The following is a 27,267-nucleotide window of genomic DNA, read 5'->3' on the forward strand; positions in this document are numbered from 1 at the left end:
CAATGGTTTTCAGGATTTTGCTGTGACGTCTAGACCTGGAATTGCTGGATGGTCAATCATGCATGTCTTTGACTTTCCCAGATGTCTCCAGTGGCTATCCCAAGTTACATACTCCATAGCAGTGTGGGCTGCTCTCACATCCTCGTGCATTCTGCCATTGACACACCCTGTGATAGTTCCCGTCTCATGGGGGTGAAAGGGCAAGCCGGCGGGGGACATGTCATCTCCTGCGTCCCAGGCTACTCAGCTCTCTCCTGTGGCCAGTCAATGACCCATCTTTTTCTTACTGGCTTGTGAGTCTTCCTTATTTATTCTTGTATGTGCTAATTCTCTATCTGCAATATATTTTGGAAATGCCTCCTTGTTTTTTCTTTGCTTTTAACTTACTTTTGTATCACAAAAAAGTTTAATATAGTCAAACGTATCAGTCTTTTATGGTTTCTGCGTTTTGGACTTTGTGTAAGCAAGTCTTCTCCATTCCAAAAGCCATATTTTTCTGTTTTCTTCATCTTTTTAAGTTTGGATTTTTATATTTAGGTTTTTAATACAACTGGGGCTTGTGGTTACTGATCTGTGCACACAAAGATCTACGGTTTTCCCATGTGGAAAGCCGACTTCCTAGACCCACTTTCTGAACAATCCATCCCCCCCCCCCCCCCCCCCCGTGGATTGTACCATCATTCCCATACCACCAACTTCCTACACAGGTTTGGGTGTGTGGGGCGCTCTCTACTGTTCTTTTGGTAGTTTCTCTTTATACCTAACACTCTTCAATACTGTAGCTTTTCAAAAAGTTTTGATATTCGGTGGGGTAAAAATCCCTCCTTTCGAAGTTCTTGGCTGCTCTTGGACACCTACTTTTCCACATAATCAAGATGCTGAATCCCAAGAACAGTCCTGTTTGAACCTGGGATCAAGACCACACTGAATGCATAAATTAGAGTAGGAACAACTGATACCTTTACTATTTAAGGCTTCCCTTTTATAAATATATCCTTTCATGTATTCACTTCTTTAGGTCCTTTAATAGCAACATATGATTTCACCCATACAAGTCTTGCATACGTTTTGTAGATTTATTTGGGGGTACTTTATAGCTTTTGGTACTCCTGTTGAGTGAAATCTTTCATTTTAATTGAATTTTCTAATTAAATGTCATATACAAAAGCTGCATTTTTGTCTGTTGATCTTGTATTCAGCAATGTTGGATAATTCTTATTTCTAATTGGCCCTCGCAGATTTTCTATGTAAATAGTCATATCATTTGCAAACAACCATATCCCTTTCCAAACTTTCTATCTCTTTTTTATTATACTGCCTTCAACTGCCTGGACACTAGGCACCCTAGTTTACTTCAATTACAGTGCTTTCAATGCATATTAGTCTGTCTCTCTAGAGAAACAGAACCTGTAGGAGACATCCATATGGAACTGGCTCATGTGGTTATGGAGGCTGAGAGGTCCCAAGATACAGTCAACAAGGAAATATGATGGCATCAGTCCCAGTCTGAGCCTGAAGCAAGAGAGAACGATGTCCCCGCTGAAGACAGTCAGTGGACTCTCCACTCTCATTGGGGAGGGCCATCTGCTTCACTCAGTCTGATTCCTGAGTTTATCTCACCCACACACACAGATGCACTGGAAACAAGGTTCGATCTGGGCCTGCTGGCATGGCTGACACATACACTTGACCATCACACAGTCTTACTGGTGATGCTGGCTGTGACCTTTTTAAAATAACCTTCCGGTTGAGATATAAATCTCATACCATGTAATTGTCATTTAAAGTGTATAATTCAAAAGTTTTTAGTACTGTATATTTACCTGATATGTGTAACCACTACCATAGTCAATTTTGGAATATTTTTACTCCCTCAAAAAAAAGAAACCCATATCCATTATCCCATACTCATCTTACTGTGGTTTGTTTTTTTAATTCCATCAATTCCTAAGGAAAGATGTTTTTCTCCATGATATCAATGTTTTATCTTTCTACATCTGTTGACTGCTTATTGCTCCTTTGACCTGTAGAGATAGGCAATCACACTGACAAATGCTTGCATTACTGCCTAGACATAGTTCAGCTATGAGGTTCTGTGTTATACACAATTGAATGTGATTCTCAATATTCTACAGTGTGTCTGTAAAGTCATGGTGCACTTTTGACTGGTCACAGGAAAGCAACAAAAGACAATAGAAATGTGAAATCTGAACTAAATAAAAGGAAAACTCTCCCAGTTTCATACCTATTCAGTGCAGTTCAATGTGGGCTCATGCACAGATTTTTTTTAGGGCTCCTTAGGTAGCTATCCCATATAGCCTCTACAGACTCGTCACTGACTGATGGCCTACCAGAACGGGGTTTCTCCACCAAACTGCCGGTTTCCTTCAACTGCTTATCCCACCGAGTAATGTTATTCCTATGTGGTGGTGCTTCGTTATAAACGCGCCGATATTCACGTTGCACTTTGGTCACAGATTAGAATTTAGCCAGCCACAGAACACACTGAACTTTCCTCTGTACCATCCACATCTCGGCTGGCATGGCTGTGGGCTGCTCTGCTATATACACGGTGTTATGTCATCATCTGCGCATGCGCACATGCTGCCACTCATCCTACAGAAACTGGGAGGGCTTTCCTTTTATTTGGTGCAGATTTCACATTTCTATCATCTTTTGTTGCTTTCCTGTGACCAGTCAAAAGTGCACCATGACTTTACGGACACACTGTATTGCAAGCTGCTTGCTTGTATCTCTACCTTCCCTGTGCAAATGTGTAAGGTGCCTGCTGAATGTCGGGCAATGTTCAGGCACCCCAGACCATCAGCAGACAAAACAAAGACCCTGTTTCTGCAGCTGTATTCTGGGCTGCAGTTTGCTCTCCTCAGACTATCACTGTCTGGCTGTGGACTCAAGGCTGTACTAGCCTTGTGACATGGTTTCTTCCCTTCCCTAAAGTGGCTTGAATTATTACCTCTTTTCTGAGGGCTTGGTGAACCTCACTAGGCCCAGGGAAGGAGGCAAAAAGATAGGAAGAGAGCTCTGGCTATGGATCTCATTTCTCTAATAGTTGTAAATTATTCAGATTTTAGTTTCATCTTGAGCTAATTTAAGTAATTCATGTTTTTCTATAAAAGTACATGTTTCATCTAAGTTTTCAAATATACTGGCATAAAGATGCTGTGGTGTTCTTTTGAGATTAGAAAAATATCCCTTTTCTGTAGTTCACATGTCCCTTTTGGGCAATACTTCTTATCTGTGCTTTTTCTCAATCAGCCTTACTATAAAGTTACGTACTTTACTATTCTTCTCAAGAACAAGACTTTTGATGACTTCGTTATCTTGATGTTTTTAGTTTTCTTTCATTAACATCGGCTCTTATTTTTTCCTGCTTGCAAGTTTCTTTGGTTTATTCTATTCTTTTTTCTAGATTTTAAGATGAGTACTTAGTTTATTTTTAGTCTTAATTTTGAAAATTGCTTTTAAGTCTGACTTGTTTTCTGTTGTTTTTAACCCTTTTACAGAGTTTTTTATGCAAAAAATATTTAACCCTTTGAGTAGTACGAAAATTCATGTACATCCTCAAAGAGTTAACAAAAAACTCACTACTCAAAGGGTTAAGAGAGAGCGGTGGGGGAGGGAAAGGGAGACAGACAAGAAGGGAGAGAGATGAGAAGCATCTAATCACAGTTGCATCACTTTAGTTCAGGGGTTGGGAACCTATGGCTCGCAAGCCAGAGGTGGCTCTTTTGATGGCTGCATCTGGCTCACAGACAAATCTTTAATATAAAAAATGTTAAAAATATAAAACATTCTCATGTATTACAATCCATTCGTTTCCTACCACTCTTGTTCATGGTTGCGGGTAGCTGGAGCCAATCACAGCTGTCCTCCAGGACACCACCAAATTTTTATTGGATAATGCGTAAGGTACATGGGTCGTTCTTTGTATGGCTCTCACGGAATTACATTTTAAAATATGTGGCATTCATGGCTCTCTCAGCCAAAAAGATTCCGACCCATTTTAGTTGTTCATTAATTGCTTCTCATAAGTACCTTGAGTGGGGGGCTCAAGCAGAGCCAGTGACCCCTTGGCTCAAGCCAGAGAGCTTGGGCTCAAGCCAGCAACCAGAGGATCATTTCGATGCTCTGATGCTCAAGCCGGCAACCTCAGGGTTTCAAATCTGGGACCTCAGCATTTCAGGCTGACATTCTAGCCACTGTGCCACCACCAGTCAGGCCAGAAATCTTTAAATCAAATTTGTCCTCTAAGTATTGCTTCAGCTTCATCCCTAAGTTTTTATATAATTGTTCCATTCTAAATATCTTGTAATATCTATCGTGTTATCTTAACTCAATCCTCCAGCTTTCAGAGACAAGGAATATTTTCAATGACTGTTCACTGGTGGTTTCTGTTTAATTTGTATCAGGAATGTGCTGGATAGCAAGTTCCTGTGTGACTTAAGAAGTGGTCGATTCCGGTGATTCTTTGTGCCCGGATAATGGCCGCCTGACTGATGATCAATCAGCTGCAGAGCTCGTGTGTGCTGGTCGAGCCCTGCTGGTCAAGCTCAAGAGCTCTCACACACCTAATTTTTTTTTGTCAGCTTCACCCTTCATCTGATAGAAATACATGAGAAATCTCACCTAAGGTGGTGGACTCCTAATTTCTCCATGTAATTCTCTGCTTTGGTGCCTATGTTTCAGGCCACGTCACTGGGCAAACTTCCTCTTACTACTAGTGATATTCTCATTTCCTCTTACTAAAGATTCTACCTTAACTTTTTGGGCTGATGTTAATATTACACCAAATTCCTTTGCTGAATGTTTACTTAGTTTATCTTTCTGGATTACTCTATTCTTAATTATGTATGATTTCAAACATTCAGCAAGATACAATGCCTAATACTCACATCTCCGTGTACCCACTCTCCAGCTTAAGAAACATCAAATGCAGCTGAAGTTCCCTAGATAAATCTCCCCAGTCTCACTCCTCCTCATCTCCCAACACCTCCTCCCCAGGGAACCAACACCTTGAATTTGGTGTTTATCATTCCCATGGAGCTTTTACTCTTTCGCCACATATATGCCATCAACAATACTGTTGCATGTTTTCATCCCTAAACAGTATCATATACCATGGAGTATTCTTTTTTTTCCCTCAACATTATGTTTGTTTCATCCATGTTAATACCTCTAATCCCAGGAACCACTCATTCGCCCTGCTCTTCAGATATAATGCACTTCTCATCCATTGCCTGCGATGGACATTCAGGGGACTTCCCAACTTTTACAAATAATGCTATGATAGTCATGCATATCTCTGCACATCAGGGTGAGACTTCTGAAAGCCCACACCTATAGCAGCAATTGCTTCTGGCCACATCCCAGGGGATCAGGCATTATAAAATTGTCCTCAGGGTGCTCCTCAACCTACCAGCAGCATAAAGGAATCCTCATTTCTCCACATCTTCTCACAAATCTGATACTGTTGGCTTTCTAAATTTCAGCTACACTGACAGGTGGAAAAGCTCTCTCATTGTGGGTTTAATTTGCATTTCCAGACTACTAGTAAAACTGGCAATAGTTCTTACAGGCTTAAAGAATCAGCCCAGTTTCCTCCCCTGTGAGAGACTTGTTTGCACACTTTGTCATTTCCTGCTACATTATTTGTCTTTTCTCTTTGGTTTGTGGAGGTTCTTGTAAGCTCTGGACTAATCAATTACATTGCTGGTTATTCGCTGACACTGAAAGTGTCTTCTTTCAGTCTCTGGCTTTTCTGTTGTTTTTAATCCTTTCATGGTGTTTCTGATGCACAGAAATCTTTAATAGTCAAATTTATTAATGGTTTCCTCAACAATCTGTGCATTTTATATCTTCTTTAAAATGGCCTTCCCTGCCTTGAGTTAATAATGTTACAGTCCTGTATATTCTTCTAAATTTTCAGATTTGCTTTTCTATTTAGGTCTTAATCCATTGGAATTGATATTCAAATCTAGTATAAGGTAGGAATCCAACTTTGTGTTTTTCTCTACAGATAACCAAACTGACCCATACCATCTGCAATGACAACAGTTTTCTATGTGTACAAATATCTCATCTGTGAGTAATTTTTATTTCTTGTCAATCTTGAAAAGTTTTATTTCACTTTTTTATTCTACTGAACTAAGACCACCACTGATACTAGCACAATTTGCTAAGACTCCATTTGGAGTGTTGGGTTTTATCATGTGATTTTCCCTTTTAGAAAAAAAATATTATGGACATTTTCAAATATACACAAAGTATAGAGTATAATGAATCCCTCTGTATTCACCACCAAGCTGTTACTTAGACAAGTAAAAAAATTGCCAATCTTATTTCATCTATCCTCTCTTTACATTTGGTTGTGCTGTTGCTAGAGTTAAAATGATTTTTCTGATAATTCAGGGTTTTTTTTTCTTTCTTTAATCTGTTAAGATGAGTTACATTAATAAACTTTCTAATGTTAAACTGTCTTGCATTCCTAGGATAAATTCAAGTTGATGATAGAGATGATTTTAAGCATACCCAGACTGGATCAGTTATTATTCCCTGTGGATGCCTTATCTGTGTCTGAGATAGTATCTACATGTTTATTCCCATATATTGTGCTTATCCAGTCTTTCCATCTCAAAATTATTCTGACCTCATAAAACAAGTTAGGTGCTTTCCTTTTGATGTTCCTTGGAGTGGTCTATATAAAACTGGAATAACTTTTCTTCTTAAATATTCAGTAGAATTCACCTGTAAAACTATCTGAACATTGGTAGCTTGATTAGATTTTTAATTATTCAATTTCTCAGAATAGCTCAGGTTTTCTATGTCTTCTTGAGTTTAATGTATTTTTTCCTTCTAAATCATCTGCTTGAAGAAATGTATAAATGTTTGGTGTTTTAGCAATCAGCAGTATGTGGTAACTCTCTCCATACTTGTGTTAATGTGTCTCTGGTTCCATCTCAAGCTGGAGTCACAGCTTCTGGATCAGATCCCTAGGGTGACAGGGACTGTCCAACAACACTTTAAGGTACTGTCCTAAGACCTTCTGGCATCCTTGTTCATGAGAGGACTGTCATTCTTTTTTAGGAAATGGAGTTTTTAAGATTTTTTCTCTTTTTTTTTCCTTTGGGGGCTCGTCCGGGATCTGAACCCAGTTTTTAAGATTTTTTAAAACCACAATATGCCTATAATTATTTTTTTTCAAGTTTTGTTCATCCTGCTTAGCCTCCAAGCGCACACTGTCAGAGTCACTCTGGGCTGGCACCCTCTCTCACACCAGACATCCGTACTCCATCTCCATGCTGAAGCAGAAATAGTTCCTCCTCACCCTGAAACTCACCTGTCCTCTCTTGGGGTGTGTTGAGTTCACATTGTATTTTTTTTTTTTTTTGTATTTTTCTGAAGTTGGAAACGGGGAGGCAACCAGACAGACTCTTACATCCACCCGGCATGCCCACCAGGGGGCGATGCTCTGCCCATCAGGGGTGTTGCTCTGTTGCAACCAGAGCCATTCTAGCGCCTGAGGCAGAGGCCACAGAGCCATCCTCAGTGCCTGGGCCAACTTTGCTCCAATGGAGCCTTGACTGTGGGAGGGGAAGAGAGAGACAGAGAGGAAGGAGAGGGGGAGGGGTGGAGAAGCAGATGGGTGCTTCTCCTGTGTGCCCTGGCCGGGAATCGAACCCAGGACTCCTGCATGCCAGGCTGACGCTCTACCACTGAGCCAACCGGCCAGAGCCCACCCTGTATTTTATTTTAAAAGTTCTGTTTTTTTAATTTCTAGAATTTCTATTTGTTTTTGTGGGTTTTTTTTCATACTGAACTATTCTTGGTTCTTAGATGCTTGTCTTTCATAATTCTGCAACATGCTATGAGTCCTTCCTTTAACCCTTTGAGGGTCTTAGCATATTCAGTGTAAAGTCATCTGTATTTGCTTGGTGGCCTCTGTTACTTTAGGCACGAGCTCACAGTCTGGTCTGTGGATGCTCCTAGCCCTCTCCTGTGTGATCAGATCTCACCACGGTTTAGACTCAGGTTCACCATGAGCAAAGTTGAATCTGTTTTCTCCCTGGTCAGATGTACTCCCTGGCCCCTCTCTTTCAGAAGCAGGGATGTCCATCCTGGGATCTCAGGCCTGGCCTGGGCATTAATCTGCTCTGTGCTCTCCTCAGTCTCCCCCCCGGGTCACACACCTCCCTGAGTGCTGAGTCAGCTGGTGTGTGGATGCCTCAACACCAACCCACCTGCCTCTGCCCAGACCACTTCCGAGTGCCTCAGTCTCTGCGTCTATCACCATGTTCCATTTCTAGCCCACAGAGATTGTTTTCCACTTGGCAAGAGCCTTTTAATTTCTAAGTGTATTTAATATCTGGGTGTTCAGAGCAGAGGGGCTCTAAGGTCTAAATCAGAGTATCGATTCTCTTAACTTTGACCTCTTCATCTGCCCTGGTTCCTGTATCACCACCACTAGCCACATTCAGGTCCTTTCTTGCAACAAACATAGCAAAGCAGAGCTCTGATGGTCAGTCATGTCACCACCATGCTTGGAAACCATTGCAATGGCCCCACTGGGCTGAGCTTCTTGGCGTGGCATTTAAGGCCCATCAGGCTACTGCAGCCCCTTCCATCATATACCCTGTGCTTCCTCATCAGACCGCCGCTTCTTCCTGCTCTGTCTGGACCCACTCCTGTCAGTTTCTGTCACCTGACATTCAAGACCCACTGGTCAGCTGGTCTTGTGACCCACACAAAGAGGGAGCTCCTGCCCATCACCAAGCAGATGACACTGCTCAGGAAAGGTCATGGCCTCCTTCTGCTAGAGGTCTAGCTTGGAGACCATTCATCTTTGTCCCACAGGCAAGATCCTCTTTCCCAATAAGTGCTAAAAACCTTTGGTAGACGTGATTTTGGAAGTCACTGGCCTGTGAATGGGCTAAGGCTTTCAATATAACAAATCAGAAGGTGAGAATGGTCGTGTGCTCACAGGCACCCATCCACTCGGGAAATCCAAGGAGGGGATAAGCCACAAGCAATTCAAGGTGAAGTCAGACTGGAAGAAAGGAAGAGGTCCTAACAGGCCAGGAGCAGGCAGACCTCCGGGAGAAGCTTGCTCTGTTTGCAGGGCTCCAAACCAGGATGAGAGAAAGGCAGTCTTTGTAGGGTGTGTGGGAACAGAACATCAGGACCAAATTACTCTTAAACAGTCACCTAGTCTGACTGGAATGGTCTGCTGGACAGTCCATTCTGGCACACACTGTGGGCCCCAGCTTTGGCTGGGATGAAGGCTAGCAGCCCTAGAAGCCAGAAGCTAAGCTGAGCCCTTGCCTAGCATATGTGGCCTGCTGGGCTTCCCTAAGCATCAGTGTGGGCAAAACAACCACCCCTTGCACCCTCCTTGGGCTCCAAGATGGTGTCCTGGAGGTCTTGTGAGACAAAGATGGCTAGCATGGGGCATCTGTGCAGCCACAGTCCTGTGAGAGGAAAGTACTCAAGCAAGTATCCTCAGAAGGAACCCTGTGGAGGCTCACGAAGCCACAGGGACACCCTGCAGACACGAACGGGGACTGAGGAGTAAGTTCAGAGTGCTTTTCTGTTTTATCCGCAAAGACAGCTGTGATCCCAGGTCCTTGGGGCTAAGAGATAAATCTGTGGCTCAAAACCCAGAGGTTGCCAGACTGTGGAGTTCCCCAGGGACAGTATCACAGGACAGGAGGGACATGGAGGGTTCTTTTGTAGAAGGGTGTGTCTGGAATGTGGGCCATCTGGGTTGTGTGGAGGTGCTAAGGAGGAGCGGACAGGAAGGCTGCCTTCTCAGCACTTAGGAGAGCTGAGCAGGACAGCAGGGTGCCCAGAGCCAACAGTCTTACCTGGAAGACGGTGAGGATAGCAGCGGGGAAGGTATCAAAGTTGGTCGTTGGAGTCTCATCTTGAAAGTTGAACCTGAGAAAAACAGGAAATCTTGGGAAAAGGCAGCCCCATCAGGAGCCAGGAGGACCTGGTCTCCTGGCACCCAATGCTCTCTGTGAAGACCTCCAGGGAAGACGCAGGTGGAGGAAGGCCTGGGATAGCACACTGCTCTGAGCCCGGCCTCCCCTCTTTTGCAGGGCACCTACTGTCCTCCAAACAGTTGCTCCAAGCTGGGCCTCCTCTTTCCCAGAGGACCACTTACTGTCCCCCAAACAGCTGCATGCCCAACAGGGCAAACACCACGATGAACAGGAAGAGCAGGAACAGAAGGCTGATGATTGACTTCATGGAATTGAGCAGAGATACCACCAGGTTCCGCAAAGAGTTCCAGTACCTGTTGGGGACAGACAAGGTCTGAGCTGAGCCTGGGGCTGTGCCTGGCTGGGGGTGCCAGCTCCAGGCACTGACTTCACATTTCCCTGGGCTCTCTGTGATCATGCTTGCAGCTGTGGGACCTTCTAAACCTTAAGGGTCACATACCTGGGATGAGATAGAGCTTTCTCCACAGTCCCAGACCCACTGTCCTTGTCACCAGGGGCCACAGAGACGGCACAGTTGATGTGTCCAGTGCTGACTCACCTCCCAATCCTGCTCCCCGCTCTGCCCAGAACATGACGCCTCAGGTGACCATGCTCAACCAGACTTTTCCTGGACTCCCTTCTCACCCCCAACACCCAAACCACCTCCAGTGCCTCAGGTAAGCACTGTGTGAAGTGAGGACAACAGTTTGTCATCAGCCCACACGGAAGGACCTGCAAGAGGATGCAAGTCAACACCACAGCCTTCTCTGCAAAGACACTCAGCGGAGGGAGTGCAGTGAGTGGGGGTGTGAATCCTGGCGTAAGTCCCTTCTCAGACGCCCTGGAATCCCCAACACCCCCCTTCACGCCCTTCAATGCTCCTAGGAGTCAGACCCTAAGTCCCTCTCATTCTCCTGGACCCACCAGCACACAGCTTCCCAGAAGTCTACTGACAGCTTTGCTGCTGACCCCTCAGAGTGACTGGTCTCCAGCTGCTTCTTCAACTGTGCAGAGCCCGGAGTATACAGCTTTCCCTTCGGGCTCTGAAACCAGCCCAGACCCCAGGGAGACAAGCCACAGGCCCCACTGCAGGGAGAGGGACCTGGATCCTGGAGCCCCCTGCACAGGCGTAGTATTGACAGTTCTGCTCCTGGGGTCTGCAGCTGTTGTGACCCAGGCTGAGGTATATTGTAGGCCCCACAGCCAGCTGTTCAAGGTAGAGGACGGCCTTTGTGCTGAACAGACTGAGGCTGGGGATGAGGGGTCTCCCTAGTCCCATGAGGGTGCAATCGAGCTCAGCCGTCCTCGTTAATTGCACCGTCTATGCCCATGCCTCAGCCTCCTCATGGGCAAAACAGAGCAACTCGCTTCCAAGGTGACGCAAACAACCAAGTCAGGTAAAACCACAAACATGGGTCTGACAGGCCAAGACACAAGGTGGACAGCAGCCCAGGGGCAGGTGCCAAGCTAGCTCAGGTCAGCAGGTCAGAGTCCTGGCAGGGCCAAGCCAGCAAAGGGGGTAGGGCCAGCATGGGGGCTGAGGAATGGAAAACATCCATCTGATAACTCCATTTCCTCTATTAACTGTGATGCAGTCACCATGACGACTCGAAGGCAGGACTACTGCCTTCAAGAGAAGGCTCACAACAAGGAGTGACTATTTTTACTTTTAACTGAATTTGTCAGGGTGACACTGGGTAGTAAAATTAAATAAGTTTCAGGTGCGCAATTGTACAATGCATCACCTGTATGTTATATTGTGTGTTCACCACCTTAAGCTAAGTCTTTCTGTCACCATTTATCCCCCATATCCTCCTCCACCTGCCCGTACCCCCTTTCCCAGGAGTGAAGGATGGATGGGAGCGAGCTAACAAGAGCAGAGATCCCACTAGTGGCAACTTCGAGGCCAGTCAGTATGACTCCGAGGACGGACGTGCCCCTAATGAGGCCGAGATAAAGTCTTGCCGGGCTGCTGCCCTGGTATGGGCTGTTTCATCACTTTTTATATTATACAACTATAAGCCACAAAAATAGACTCCAGACAGATGAACTCAAAACCAGCACCATGGTTTCTCAGGAACAGACAAACCCTGTGTGCTAACCCCCGCCCCGCTGGCGCCCTCCCCCACCCGGAGCGTGTGGTGACATACTTTGTGACTTTGAAGATCCTCAGCAACCGAAGTGCCCGCAGCACGCTGATCCCAAAGGAGGTTCCTGGCTTGATCGCAGCCCAAACCACTTCAAAGATGCTCCCCACAATAACCTGTAATGGAGGTGGGTCAGCCCCTAGGCAACCCGCATGGGTGGCTGTCCCTCTGTGGCACCCACCCTGCCTGCCTTGTCTGCAGCTCAGCGCACATCTCACACAGAGCTGCAGGGCCCACAGGCTCAGTGCCCATCCTCCCCAACACCCCACCCAGACACACCAAGGCACAGGACAAAGCACAACCAGGTAACCCCAGTGTCCTCCTAACACCGCAAGGCTGGGCCACCCACTTCAGACAGCTGACCACAGGCACAGCTGCGCTCTCACGGACCAGCAGGACCTGCCTCCTAGAACACTGTCTCTGGTGCAACCACTGTTGAACATCGTGTTCAGATTCACAAGCTGCAATTGGAGTCACTGTCCTTCAGTGACTAGAAGGCAGCACATGCCACCAAGAACTTATTGTGGCCAACCTGTCCTTTTGTTTCAACAGCGTCCACACTGGTGTACTAGGATTTGCAGGCAAGGGCATGCCCTCCTTCCAGGTATCCACAGAGGGTTCCATGAAGGGACATCCTGGCCAGCGTCTGGTGTGAGGGGCTCAGAAAAGACGAGTGCTGGGCTTTAGGCATGCAGACCCCTCACCATCACCCCTCGGACAGGACACCCAATGGGGCCCAGACTGAATGCCCTCTCTGCCAACTGCCACCAATGTCACGAACACGCCAAGCTCACGTAAGCAAGAGTGCCCACGCCCTTCTCACTTCCTCTACCCCCTGGTCGCCAAACTGCGGCTCGCGAGCCACATGTAGCTCTTTGGCCCCTTGAATGTGGCTGTTCCACAAAATACCATGTGCAGGCATTATCTTGATAAGGAATGTACCTACCTATATAGTTTAAGTTTAAAAACTTTGGCTCTCAAAAGAAATTTCAATCGCTGTACTGTTGATATTTGCTCTGTTGACTAATGAGTTTGCTGACCACTGCCCTAACCCAGCTCCCGTAGCTGGTGTGCAGAACTCAAATGTCAAACATCAGTCTCTTAAATTCCATGCAACTGTACTTGGCTCACATACCATCCAGGGTTCAGTCATTTCCACCCCTGTCACAACCACTTCAGATATGATTAGCTTACATCAACATTCTCACCACATCGCTGAGAAAATGGTGAATGCCCAGGGCACAGAGGCCTTGGTACATCACTGAGACTTCTCTGCAATTACCAACGGCCTATGAACCTGCTTGTCAGGTCTGCTGGTCACCAGCTCCAAGTCACCCCAAATGCACAGCCACCCATGACATATCTGTCCATCTTGAACACAAATGCGTTACCCAGGGAGCGTCAGGTGTGCTACTGACATTCAGATGTACCAGTAGCTCAGCACCTGCTGTGACGTCCCGGCACAACGGATGGGACAAGTTGGCCACAATCTCGCACCAGCAACTTTTCTCAGCAAACACACAGCCTCTGGATGTGGCCCAGGGCTTGAGGTAATTTTCCAAATATACTTTCTTCTCATTGTCGTCTTTCTACATTTCCCCTATTTCCATCACATAATTCTCAAAACTTGTTCCCACTGGTCAGCATATCAGTGTTCTGTAAGACATCTCTGACGTTCCCCACTGCCTGGTGTCCACCCCTTTGTATAATCCTGTCCCCTTGAGGATGGGCTGGACCTACGGACTCATTTCTAACAAACAGAATGTGACAGAAGTGATGGGATGTAACCTCTGAGGTTAAATTTACAAAAAGACCGTGGTTTCCTTCTTGGGTCACCAACTGTGTGCTGTGAGGACATGAGGGCAGCCCACAGAGCAGGCCACGTGACCAGGAACCACATAAGTGAGCCTGGCAGCTGACCCTCTGAGGCCGTGAGCAACCAGACCATGTGTGTGGAAGTGAGTCTCCAGCCCCAAAGCAGCCAGCAAAGAGAGCAGCCTTATGAAAGACGGTGAGACCAGGAAACCCAGCTAAGTCACATTCTGATTCCTGACCCACCAAAATGAGAGAACAATGCTTGTTGTTTTAAACCACTAAGCTTTGGGCCATTTTTTACACAGCAAGAAAATACAGATTTTGGAAACAGAAGATGAGGTGCTGCTATTGTAAAACATTAGATGTGGGCAAGATTTTGGAACTCTCTCTGACATTGTTCCCCTAAGGTAAGAGAAACAGAAAAAAATAAACAAATGGTATATCAAACGAAAAAGTTTTTGTTTTTTTAGCAAGAGAGACACAGAAAGGGACAGACAAGAAGGGAGAGAGAGGAGAAGCATCAATTCTTTGTTGCAGCACCTTAGTTGTTCATTGATTGTTTCTCATATGTGCCTTGACCAGGGGCCTGCAGCCGAGCCAGTGACCCTTTGCTCAAGCCAGCGACCCCACACTTAAGCTGGATGGCCCTGCGCTCACGCTGGCAACCTCAGGGTTTTGAATCTTGGTCCTCTATATCACAGGCCGACCCTCTAACCACTGTACAACCACCTGGTCAGGCAAACTAAAAAGTTTTTGCAGAACAAAGTAAACCATCAACAAAATGAAAAGATGGCTTACTGAATGGTAGAAGATGCTCGCCAATGACATACCCAATAAGAAGTAAATATCTAAAATTTATTTTAAAAACTCATATAACTCAACATACAAAATTAACAATATAGTTTTTAAAAAATAGGCAGAGAACCTGAATAGACATTTCTCCAAAGAGGACACAGAGATGGCCAACGGACATAGGAAAAGATACTCAATGTCACTAATCATCAGAGAAATGCACATTAAAACCACAATGAGTATCATCTTATACTTGTCAGAATGGCTATCATCAACGAATCAACAACCAAGTGCTAGCCAGCATGTGGAGAGAAGGGAACCCTTGTGCAGTGTGGTGGGAATGCAGGCTGTGCCTCCTCTGCGGACAGCAGTGCAGGCTCCTCTACCTTCGTGCAGGGCAGCCTTTCTTTATAGCTAAGAAAGGTCTCCCCAAAGTCAGGCACCCGTGTCCTTGAGCACAGCTTGGGCAGGCACGTTTCTCTGCCCCAACAAGATCAGGCACAGGCATGGTATAAACCACCTCCTCTGGGGTCCGGAAACCTGGGATCTAACACTGACCCCCTGTAAACTAGCTAGGCAGCACCGGGCCACTGATATGATGGCTCCAGTTACTCATCTCTAAAGTGAGCCTCCTGGGAGGGTGGGCTCACTGCAGCGCTGGTGAGAGAAGCTCCACTCTCACCTTAGCTCCACTCTCACCAAGGTCCCGCGTCCCTCTGGCTAATGAGAACTCTGCATGGAAGTACATCCTCCCTTGAGATTCAGCCCTTCTGCTGCTCACTCTGCACCTACAGTGGTCAGGACACAGCATCCAGACAGGTGCCAGCAGGACCTGGCTCTGGGCTCGTTCACGTGAGCCTTGGACACCTGCCTTCCTTTGAGGCTTCCTTGACCTACAGAGTGTGGTAAAGGAACCCAGGCCACAGCTGCCAAACTCCACAAAGAGTGGGCCATCAGGGTGGGTCACTCCTCCCCTAGAAGCTGTGGTGCATGTGTCTGCCCAGCGCCAGGTCTGCAGGACAAGGAGGGCAAGACGACAGCCCCCTTGAGCTCTGCTGGGGAGAGACTGAGCCCTCCATGGCACGGCAACACATTTAAAGGATAACTGTTCCAGGCACAGAGGGGGGCCAAGAGTCTTCGGATGATCTCGAGATTCCACAGACAGGGTCCTACAGGTGGAAGCAACCTGCAGAAGGCACCTCTGCCCATCAGGGTCTGGCCAGGACAGGCCTCCGCTCTGCCACCTGAACCTCCCTGTGCAGAGGCAGATCTACTGTCCCACAGAAGGTCATAGTCCCCCAATCCCCTGGGTCACACTGGGTGCAGTGCTGGGAGGGACCATGTATACTCTCGAGCAAGGACCCAGCCTTGCCTGCCTAGACCCCCAGCACTAATCCCTGATCAGGCAGCTCACTCACCCCAAAGTCGAAGCAGTTGAAGGAGGACCGGAAGTAGCTTCTGGGCCCCAGGCCATACATCTTTAAGAACATCTCTGTGAGGAAGAGACCCAGGAAAACAAACTCTGCAAAGTCTAGGAGAAGCCGGAGAAGAGGGGGGTTAGCTCGCGGCCTCCTCCCACCTGGCTCCAGCCCAGACCAGAGGATGCCAGCCCCTGGGCCTTTCCAGGGTTGAGCCTTCCAAGCCTAGTGTGTGGCCCGAGTTCTGAAATCTCAGCCCAGGACAAAAATAACCAAGGGACTGCGAGGGGCTCAGAGAGATGCTCATTCCAGTTTGCAAGGTGGTGAGTGCCCAGTGCCATGGGACACAGGAACAGACCCTTGGTGAGCTCCCAGGATCAGGCTTAGGAATGAGCTCTGGGGCACAAAGTACGCAGGGCAAGACAGGGCTGGGAGGCCCTAGACCCATCCTGCTGCCTCGTCCCCGCCCCGCCCCATGCTCTGATGGCAGGTGGAATCCCCCAGCTTCTTCCTCAGTCTATCCCTCCACGAGGACTTCCCGATAGACACACCCCTCAGGACCCCACAGCACCAAGCTGGGTTTTAACTTTGTTCACGGTGTGTCCCACTGAACAGCAGGCTGCTCTACAACCTGAGCGTACCCAGACCTGGCCAGTATCGTGTTTGCTCTGTGAATCATACAGATGCTCCTATGGCCACTACCTCCACCCAGGAGTCCTGCCCTGTCTCTGCAGACCCTCAAGGGCCTCAGGACCAAAGGGAGCACACACTGGAGCAGAGAGCAGGAAATTCAAGGCATACAGACACAGCCCTCAAACCAGCCTAAGGAGAAGGAAGGGTCAGAACGAGAAAAGCACTCTAGAAGCTGCTCAAGGCCACAGACAGCAGAATGCCAGCCAGCTCAGCTCCTGGGCACATCAGAATTCCAGACACCAGAACAAAGTCACTGTCTTTGACCCTCCTCCCAAGGGCTGAGCTCATTATTTCATACAGTAGGCCAAAGGCACTGTGACCTCTGACCAGAGCTCAGAACCCAAGGCAGAGCCTGGCACAGAAGGCCAAGGCCATAAAGCAGTGTGAAGGGTCAGCTCTGGGTAGTCACCAGCCCAGGCTTCTTAGGGCTTCTAGACCTCTAGCAGCTCCTGATGAAACAGACAGTGGACAAGGGCCCCACACCTCCTGTTGTTACTATGCACCCCAAAACCACCTCTCCCCCCAGATCTCCACCAAGCAATGCACTCCATAGCATCCATCGGGGCAGGTCTGCAGCAGACCCTGGACAAGCAGCAAGTAGACACCAGCTCTATTGCCCAGTGAGCACAAGGCCTCAAAGACTGACACATTATAGCCTATGCAATCCAAGAAGGTCACAGGTAGGGGACTCTCCTTCCGTGGCCTAAGGAGGTGGACAATCAGCCCCAGGGAGCAAGCCTGGCCTCTGAAACCAGCCAGAACATCACCAAGGCACCCAAACCAGACGAGAAGGAAAAGCAGCCTCCCTGCAGAAGTCGAGAGGCCAATGTCAGAGGCATGGACACCTGCTGACCCTTAGGCCATGCCCAGGACGGAAGAACCCATCATCCAGACCTGATACTCCCAGAAAGACTGACCAGCAAGCAGGAGGGGCAAGCAGGAGGGGTGGGGGGAAGCTGTGCCCAGCCCCAAAGTACAGCTTGCAATGTCCCAGCAACCTGGAAAGAACCAAGGATCCTGGCCACTGAACCCCAAAGCCCCGATATGAGGTCACAAAGACACCCTGCCCCTGCTTCTTGCAGCTCCCCACAAAAGGAGCTCAGGCCCAAAGAGGAGAGGTCACAGAGATGAGACTCCAGCCACCAGCATGGGCCTTGAAGCTGAAGCTGTCCACTCTCCTGCTCCCCAGAGGACTGATGAGAGCAGCCTGCAAGGTTCATGAGCAAGTGCCAAAGGGGAGACTGTCAGAAGGAGGAGGCAGCATCCTACTTGCCCGTCTGCCTGCCCAAGGAAGAGACACCCTCACTGCCTTCCCAAGGAAGAGACACCCTCACTTCATGTGTGGCCTCCCCTCTGAGGTCAAGGAACAGTGATCACTCATTCCGAGTGGCTCGTTCTAGCAGGTGCTAGTGCTGCCATGAGCCAGCAGGGGAAGCCAGAGTGGGCCACTCAGTGCACACCAAGTGCTCCTTTGCCTTCATCATCCAGGAGTCTGAGCCAGGCTGTCTGCTGAAAGTTTCCTGGGTCTCTCTTGCTCTTGCTGCCTCTGCCCTTCCCCATTATACACGTAACACATTTCAATACAGATGTGCGAAACTAGCCGGGAGTCTCATCCCCGACACAGCAACACAGCTACCCCCACCCACATTACCACATGGCCTGTGGAGCTGGCAGGAGTCCACAGCTCGTAACAGTCTTTAGGAGCTTCCCAGGCTCCATGGTCCCACAGAAGGGAGTGTGGATGGCTGGCCAAGGATCAGGATTAGAATTCAGGAGGGTTCTTCTCTGGATAAAATGGTCTTCTGAGCATCTCAGGTGGCTTCAGGAACACAGGGCTCCCATAGAGAAAGAAAGGTCCTAGTGGGAGCCCAAGCCCAGTCCTGTCTCCATAGCAGCTATAGACACCAAGGCAGGACGGGTGCAGCTGACCTCTGGGAACAGGACGGTGAAGCACTGACTAAAGCACAAACACCACTAGTGAAGTCTTTAACTTTAGAGCTCCTGTGAGCTCTTTAAGCTCTAAGCTCCACAAGGCCTGCAGAGCCCTGGGGTGTAAACATTCACTCTTAGAATGTTAGCCCTGGTCCCTGGAGAGGGGCAAGGAGCCCAACCCTGAGCTATTTTCCTCTTTGCCTCCTTGGAACTGTTGCCAAGGCCAAGACAGATCATGACTCAGATACCCATGGACTGTCCTGTGGCTCGTGGACACTGCACTGCCAGTCAGCCCTGGTCATGGGCACACCCAGATCCAGCCAATCAAAAAGAAAATGAGAATAGTCAGAAAGCCCTGGAAGCCTGGACCCCTCCTTGGGAACGTCACAGGAGCAGCTGCTTTGTGGCAAAATAGAATGAGCAGCTATATCCCCTGGGCTGTGAGCCTGAAGCCCTTACACGAAACGATACAGGTCTCTGTCTGGCCTGGCTTGTGCCTGGTCATCCCATGGACTTCCTCCCTACAGTGCCTGGGCCATTCCCCTCTCTCACACTCCCCTGGGCTTCCCAGAACCCAGGCAGCCTTGGGATGGGGCCTGCCAACCTGTGGGGCACTTTGGTCAGTGCAGGGATCCTACCCAGGGACTTCTAAGGCCAAAGGCTATGGCCGAGGAGTTCCAGGCTGCAGACCAGGGTGGTTTGGGGAGAGGTAAGGGGAGCCTGGGCCCGCTACGTACACAGTGCTGTGGTGAGCCGCTGGGGCTGGTTGTAGTGCACCATGGCCACACACAGGGTGTTCAGAGCCACAACGCACAGCACCACCCAGTAAAAGCTCTGTGCCTTCACCATGCGACGCACGAAGAACCGGAACATCTTCTCCTTCCTGCGGAAGTAGGATGAGCCCTCCGTCTTCCCACTCTTGAGGCTGGCACGGGCGAAGGGCGACCCTGGGGAGAGGGAGCTCACTGAGGACGTGTGAGGGCTAGTGACCCCAGGACACCCTCCCCTCCACCAGATGTGCCCTCATTCCCCCCATAAAACCACCTTTAAGGACACTTGCCCCTGTACCTTTGCAGTGGACCCTGGCCCTGACCCCATTCCACAAAGGAGAGGTGGGGGGTCTCTAAGGTTACTGGGCTCTGGATGGGAAACCTGGTCCCTAGCACTCCCTGGCTACCTTCTGGAAGCCCCTGTGCTCCCAGGCCAACCTAGCTCTTCCCTGTGGCCTGAGGAGTCCTGCAGCATCTGACCCTCCTTCCCTCTTTAACTTGTGTCAGCAACCAAGGGCCACATAGGTTTTACCTAGTTTTACTAGAACAAGCTCCTTCATTCTCATGTTCCATAGCTGTGGTCCTGGTCCAGCAGGAGAGGAAAGAATGCCGCACAGAGCCCAAACACTCACTCTCTGGAGAGTCAGCCATAGATGCTGCTCCTGTTTCCAACCCAAACCCACCAGTCTCCTCTCCCATCTGGCATACCCTCTGCTTTACCCCAAAGTGCTCCCACAGCTGGCCTCTTCCTGTGGCTGGCTCCTTCTCAGTGTCACATCTCAGCTAAGGTCACCTCCACAAAGCGCCCCTCTCTGGGTATTTCATCTACAAGAGGGTCCTCATGCCACCAATAATCACTGTAACCTTAGAGCATCAACCACCATACTGGCTTGACGGCCTGTTCTGTGCACAACTCCCAGATCAGGCAGCAAGCTGAGAGAGGACGAGGGCCACACACCCTTCCCCAGTGAACTCCTCGCCCCACTTGACAGATGAGTGAAGAGCTGGTGGGTGCTGCGAGGTTTGGCATGTGCATGTGCAGGGTCTGGCTTTGTCTGTGCCTGCATCAAGGTTTTCCCAGCTTCTCAATAACAGCGTGGGCGTGTATGCATCTAGGTGTTCCCACCCAGTCAGCTATGAATGCAGGGGCATGGGCGTCAGGTGCCTAGGTGAGAGTGTGAAGTGTGTGTGAGCACGTGCATGATGTGACATCAAGTTTATCTGCCTATGTGAGTGTGTGTATGTGCACACTCGCTCCTGTCCAGACTCTTGGTGGCACGCTAAAAGCATTCATCAGCTAGTGTTAGTTCACTGAAATAAAAACAGGCCCCAAGGTCTTTGTCCACAGCTAAGCAGCAGTATCAGGCAGGCAGATGCTGTCACCAACAGCGCTAACATGGAAGGAGGGGTCTGGAGCACAACATCCACCAGGCCCTCACAGAACCCTATCCTGTTTCCCCAAAAATAAGACAGTGTCTTATATCAACTTTTGCTCCTAAAGACTTGCTAGGTCTTATTTTCAGGGGAGGCTTTATATTTCTAAGCTTAAAAAAATTGCACTAGGTCTTACTTTCGGGGAAACAGGGTAATAGCAAATTCCTGGCCGACTAGTTGCCACACTCCATCTGCACCCACAGAAGACACTGTTTCATCACAGTCCTCCTTCTAGTTAAGCCAAAACGTACCCTCCCAATCCATGTCCCAACATAGCCACTGCCAATTAGTCAGAGCTGGTTCAATCAAAGAACACTGTTGGCCAGCCTTACTGAGGGCTGCACAGCACCACGGTCATAGCCAGACATCCCTGCTCCCTCCTCAAAGGCAGCAGAGGGGCACAGATGGAAGAGAGGTAAGCAGGGCAGACAAGCAGAGATGTACACACAGGCAGAGCCACCACGGATTCTTCTGGTGAACCCACACATTCAGAACCCTATCACTTTCTCAGATATTCAGAATCAGACACACACTCACACAAATGCTGCACAGCATATATCCAGATCCTGACCACACTCACTCTCGAAGAGACAACCACATAAAAAGACATTTCTCCAGGACACACAGCCTCACAAGCACACACCTATGAACACAGGGCCACTCTGGGTAGGAGGGTGAAGAGGACACGTCACTCATGGAAACCACTGTGTGCACATACATGGTCAGTGAGCCAAGCAATACCTTCTCCAAGGGAGACTCCATGGCCATTCCTTCAGCACAAGAACCATGCCCAGTGGGACCCAGTCAGCTCTGTCCTGAATGCTGCCCCACAACCTGTGCCTGCAGCAGACAGCCACATACAACCTCAGTAAAGGCACCACCACTTAAGGGTGTCATCTGCACAAAGCCACCGACTCCTCGCTTGAGCACCCACTCCAAGGGACACCAGGACAGTGAGAGTGGGAACTGTAAAACACCTTTCCCAGTGACAGTGCCATTTCCCATCTCCACATGGAAATCAGGCTCCAACTCATCAAGTTGACATCACTGGCTCTCCACCATGCACGGCCAACTCAGCATGTCCCAAATGGGGTTCATGTCCTAAACCAAATTCTGGACACAAATGCCCTTGTCTGCAGTCCTATCCTCTGGGGCTGGGTTTCTCTGTCCTGTGGAGCTATCCTGGATGTCTCTCTCTCTCACGCCCACATCCAGTTGGTCAGCAAATCCTGTGGGCTTGTCTTCCAAATATATCTAGAATCCAACCACTTCCCATCCCCTTGGCTGCACCCTCCAGATCCAAGCCACCATCTGCAGGATCCTTAAAGCGGCCTGCGGACGGTCCCTCCTCTCCCCATCCAGTCCTTTCTGCATGCATCTCTGCAGCCCACAGCTGCAAACCTGCATGGCTGCCAGAGCCCTTTCTGGGCCCTTGCCCACACGGACCCTCTGGTGTCCTCTATGGTTCCCCCAGCCCGTGTCACTTCACTTCGGCCACACTGGGGCTCCTCACTGTTGCTCAGACTGTTTGTCCCTGGTGGCCCTGGGGCTGACTTCCTCAACCCCTTGCTCAAAGGCAATCTCCCCCCGAACCATCCAGGCCCACTCATTTAACATTCCAGTACCCCAACTGTCAAGCTTCCTCCTTTTCTACGTTTCTGTCTCTTTCACACCTGCACTGACACCTGTCCATTCACTTATTCTTCGTGTACTGTCTGATACCCCACTGAAATGGAAATTCTACCAGATGCAGGGCTTTCCTGTGTTCAGGGCTGTAGCTCCAAAGCTTCCATCCCTGCTGGCACTTGATGGGCCCTGAGTGAACATTTGTTGAGCAAATGAACAAATACTGAATACAGGGGAGACTTTTAAAATTACCCCTAGCCAGGTAGCTCAGTTGGTTAGAGTGTTGTCCTGACACATCAAAGTTGTGGGTTCAATCCTCAGTCAGGGCACATACAAGAAGCAACCAATGAACACACAACTAAATGGAACGACAAATCCATGTTTCTATCTAAAATCAGTAAGTAAATTAAAAAAAAAAGGAATTATAGCCTGGCCTGTGGTGGCGCAGTGGACAGAGTGTTGACCTGGAACACTGAGGTTTCCAGTTCGAAACCCTGGGCTTGCCCAGTCAAGGCACATATGAGAAGCAACCAATGAACAACTAAAGTGAAGCAACTATGAGTTGCTTCTTGTTCCCCTCTCTGCTCTCTGTAAAATGAAAATATAAAAATCTGGGGGGGAAAAGGAATTATCGTTTCAATGAAATATCACTTCATTAGCATCAAATTGGCTTCAAACTGGCACAAGTCAGAAGCAGCTGCGTCAGCAGCACTCCCAGCGTGGTGAGGTCACAGGGCTTTCCTGGGAAGCAGGGGCAGCAGCCCCGAAGGGCACAGACCTGGGAACCTACCCCTAGAGGCAAAAGCACTGGGAACAAAGGACTGACATTCACAGTCCTCAGGGGCAGCATGTGTCATGGTGCAACAAAACCACCTAGAAATAAGTGAATGGCCATCAGTGGGGAGCAGATGAACAAGTCCTACTGAGTCCACACCATGGACACACGCAGTCACAAGAGCAAATCAGAATTACAGGGGTTGGTGGGAGGGTTTCCAAACGTACTGACGAAAACCTTTGTATGAAGTCATTTCTGTAGTATGAGGAGACCCTAAAACTCTGCATACAAATATGTGCGTGTGTGTATGGATGTGCGTGTTATCTGAGAAACAAGGAAGGACACATTCTAAGCTATTAATGTGGGTTTATTGGGCCTAGGTTTGGACAAAAAAGGGCAAGTATAAATCAATATACAAACTAACAAATGAACAGGTAAATAACTCAATAAACACTTCCTTCTCAAAAGTTACAATGAAATGGGAAACAGATGTTCTGACTTGGGTCCACTCACAATATGCTCACAGAGCAAGGCAGTCCACATCATAAAAACATGTCACTACCAGGTGTCATCTGGTCTCCTACGGCTAAAGGGGAGGCCCTGGGCCGAGCACAGCAGGGCGTGTGGTGGGGAAGGGCCGCGCATTCCTGGCACCAGGCGGAAAGGAGGGGCACGAAAGTGCCTCTGCATCAGAAGCTACCAGGGCTTTTCCTTTCACCATGTGTGAAAGGCGATGGAGCTGGGCTCCACACGTGGCAGGCTTCAGGGGTGTGGAAGACAGACGGGGCTGAGAGACGGCCAGAAACTTTCAGTCCTTACAATGACACACATGGCCCGGCCTTGGGATATGACCCAGGGCTCCATGTCCATGGGGGATGGCAGAGCCCAGAGCAAAGGTTCTGAAACGATAAGCAAAGGCCTAGGGCATGAAGGGACTTCCAGGAGTTGTCCGCACAGCCAGCCTCCAGTCGGGAGGCCCAGCCAGAAATCTGAGCACGTGCCAGAGAACACTGTGCTCCCTGTTGGCATCGTAGGCACAATACTCGCTTATTTGAAAGGGACAGGCAGAGGGGAAGGAGAGGATCCCAGAGAGCTGGGCAGCCTGGGGGGCAGGCAGGACACTGGGTGCACATTCTCTATAAGTCAGAGGCCCCCGTGGAGCCAGGAGGAGCCAGAGATACTCACCCACAGCACAGAGATCTGCGAACCGGTCCTCCCCCTCCTCTGCATGAATCAGGTCGTTCCGGCTCTTCTTCGTAGCTGCCCTCTTCAACACTGCTTTAAACAAAGGGTGGAGAGAAGAGACCGCTTGAGCCAGAGCCCAGGCTGGCCTGCCTCTGGGCAGGGCTTTCAGCTGAGGACCCATCGCTCTCTGAGAACTGGGGCCTTTCTTCATCTCCTGCCCGCAAGCTGAAGCTGAGCGGACATGAGGACTCCTGGTCCTCAAAGCAAAGGGACCAGGAGTTCTGGGGGGGGGGGTCCCCTTTCCTTCTATCCATGATGTTAGGGGAAGGCCTGGCTACCAGCATCACCAGGAAACATTGGTGGGAGCAAGGCCAGGCCTGCAGGTGCCCCAGAGTCAGGCCAGGTCTGCAGACCAGCTCACAGCCTTGGGTGTGGCCTAGCTGACATCATGGCAGACTGACCCCATCCTGAGCAGGGGTGTGAAGATGGCAGTGGTCCTGACACTGGGGCTATGCTTTCAGCCAAGCAGGCCCATGCCCCTGCCACACTAGCTCCAGGTTGTGCTGCATGTGACTTTCCACTGCAATCTGGAAGCAGTATCACCCTGAGCTTTGGAGACAAGATACAGCTTAGTTAAACCTGCAGGTATAAAGCTTCTAAAATCAGTGATGCTCTGCAACATGTTCTAGGACGATGGAAATGTTCTAGTCTGCACTGACCAATAGCACTAGCCCCGCCTGGCTAGTATCACTTGAACTGTGGTGAGCAAGGCTAGGAAACTGTATTTTCACCTCACTTCATTGCGAGGTACTCACATGTAAGCTGCCACATTGAAAAGCATAGCTCTAGGGCCACGCTGTGAGCACAGGCTCCCATGATGCCTGGGCTGAGACCACAACAGACGTGGCTGTGCTGTGTGAGCCTGCTGCCAGCTAAGGCCACTCTGGTCCATGGCACGTGGCTCGCAGGAGCACACAGCTGACCACCCAGGGCCTCTCTTCAGGAAGGGCTCAGCCAGGCCTGGGTGCACAGGTGCCAGGCCTAGCAAACATCATGCACCACTATGCAAGTCTGTACACACACTGATGCTCACTGGGCCACCAACTCCCTCTCTGAGTAAGAGTGCTAACAATGGTGACCTACCATCCAGAGGGGACTTTTCTTCCGCGTTCTTGTCCTCTTCAGCCAGCATGACTTCCTCTGTGAGTGAGACACAGCCTCAGGTCAGAGCTTCCTGTCCCCACCCTGATGTAGGTGCACCCCTGCCTATAAGAACCTGCCTTCTCAGAAACCTGTGGGCTCACAGCTAAGCTTTTTCTACCAAGATAGACACCCCTATGTAGCCCAGAGCCCATGAAGAGGGCCTGGCTTGTTCCCACTTACAAGTCACCTCCCCTAAGCGCACCATCACACTAGGTGGGTTCATCACCAAGGAGGCACTTTGAAACAACCAGAGGCACAGGCAAATGACCCACAGTGCTGGCCTGGGGCTTGGGAAGGGAACCAGGAACTACAGGTCTGACAGGGTGCAGAAGGGGCTCAGTGTAAGTGCAGGGCACTTAGGTCTGACCAGCAAAACCCAGGTCTAGACTGGGCTGTGCCACACTGCTCCAGGAACAAGGTCCCTGTCCCCAGAGCCACAGGGCGGCCTGGTGTCAGCACCTGGGGCAGTGGGAGAGGAGCAATTCCTTCTGCAAACCCTGTCAGAAGTCTCCGCTCACCTCCCTGGACTGGTCCCACCCCCCAGGGCCCAGGATCCCAAGGGCAGCCCGCAGGACTGGGGTCAGGGAGCTGACAGCACCGGCCAGGAGTGAGGCGGCAGCCTGGCTCTCACCGGCCTTGAAGATCCACTCCAGGTACCCGTTGAGCTCCCTCTCGATCTGCTGCTGCCTCCGCAGCTTCAGGAAAGCCCGCCGGTTCTCTACCCGCTCACGCTCCTTGGCAAACTCTCTGCGACACAGGGGCCAAAAGTGCACAAATCAGGTGAGGGTGAGCACACCCGCAGGCCCAAAGCTGTGGGGCGCTCGAGCAAGAAAACGAGGAAGGGCTGCACAGGAGACAGGAGCCGGGGAGTCCTTCCTGGTAACCCACCTCCCTGGCCTCAAACCCCAGCACACAGAAAGCGCAGCTGACCCCTCCCGCTCGGAGGCCTGCAGCATACAGGGATGGTACTTCAGTCCCCACAGAGGGGGCTCCAGAAGGCAGGGACCAGTCCATACCTCCTTGCCTAGAGCAGGCCTGGCACTACCCTCCACATGCCAGGCCCTGTTCTTGTTTTGTTTTTTTTTTTTTTTGTATTTTTCTGAAGCTGGAAACGGGGAGAGACAGTCAGACAGACTCCCGCATGCGCCCGACCGGGATCCACCTGGCACGCCCACCAGGGGGCGATGCTCTGCCCCTCCGGGGCGTCGCTCTGCCGCGACCAGAGCCACTCTAGCGCTTGGGGCAGAGGCCAAGGAGCCATCCCCAGCGCCCGGGCCATCCTTGCTCCAATGGAGCCTTGGCTGCGGGAGGGGAAGAGAGAGACAGAAAGGAAGGGGGGGGTGGAGAAGCAAATGGGCGCTTCTCCTATATGCCCTGGCCGGGAATCGAACCCGGGTCCCCCGCACGCCAGGCTGACACTCTACCGCTGAGCCAACCAGCCAGGGCCAGGCCCTGTTCTTTGTCATCCTACAGACA

The 27,267-nt window shown here is 49.7% G+C and overlaps 1 protein-coding gene across 4 annotated transcripts in view; it reads right to left on the reverse strand.

Moving 5' to 3' along the window:
• CACNA1B (calcium voltage-gated channel subunit alpha1 B) overlaps positions 1-27,267 on the reverse strand; it is a 171,399-nt gene that overhangs the window by 99,708 nt on the left and 44,424 nt on the right. For 2 of the 4 annotated variants that reach the window (XM_066366550.1, XM_066366548.1), the window contains exons 8-15: positions 26,423-26,538; positions 25,732-25,788; positions 24,589-24,678; positions 19,536-19,745; positions 16,174-16,286; positions 12,152-12,264; positions 10,184-10,315; positions 9,882-9,954 (exon numbers count right to left, since the gene is read on the reverse strand). In XM_066366550.1, the coding sequence (XP_066222647.1) occupies positions 9,882-9,954; positions 10,184-10,315; positions 12,152-12,264; positions 16,174-16,286; positions 19,536-19,745; positions 24,589-24,678; positions 25,732-25,788; positions 26,423-26,538 (904 nt within the window). Of the gene's footprint in view, positions 1-9,881; positions 9,955-10,183; positions 10,316-12,151; positions 12,265-16,173; positions 16,287-19,535; positions 19,746-24,588; positions 24,682-25,731; positions 25,789-26,422; positions 26,539-27,267 lie in introns of all 4 variants that reach the window. The other 2 variants (XM_066366549.1, XM_066366547.1) reach the window with 1 other exon arrangement.

Source organism: Saccopteryx leptura, chromosome 2 (assembly GCF_036850995.1).
Source record: "Saccopteryx leptura isolate mSacLep1 chromosome 2, mSacLep1_pri_phased_curated, whole genome shotgun sequence".
Taxonomy (NCBI): domain Eukaryota; kingdom Metazoa; phylum Chordata; class Mammalia; order Chiroptera; family Emballonuridae; genus Saccopteryx; species Saccopteryx leptura.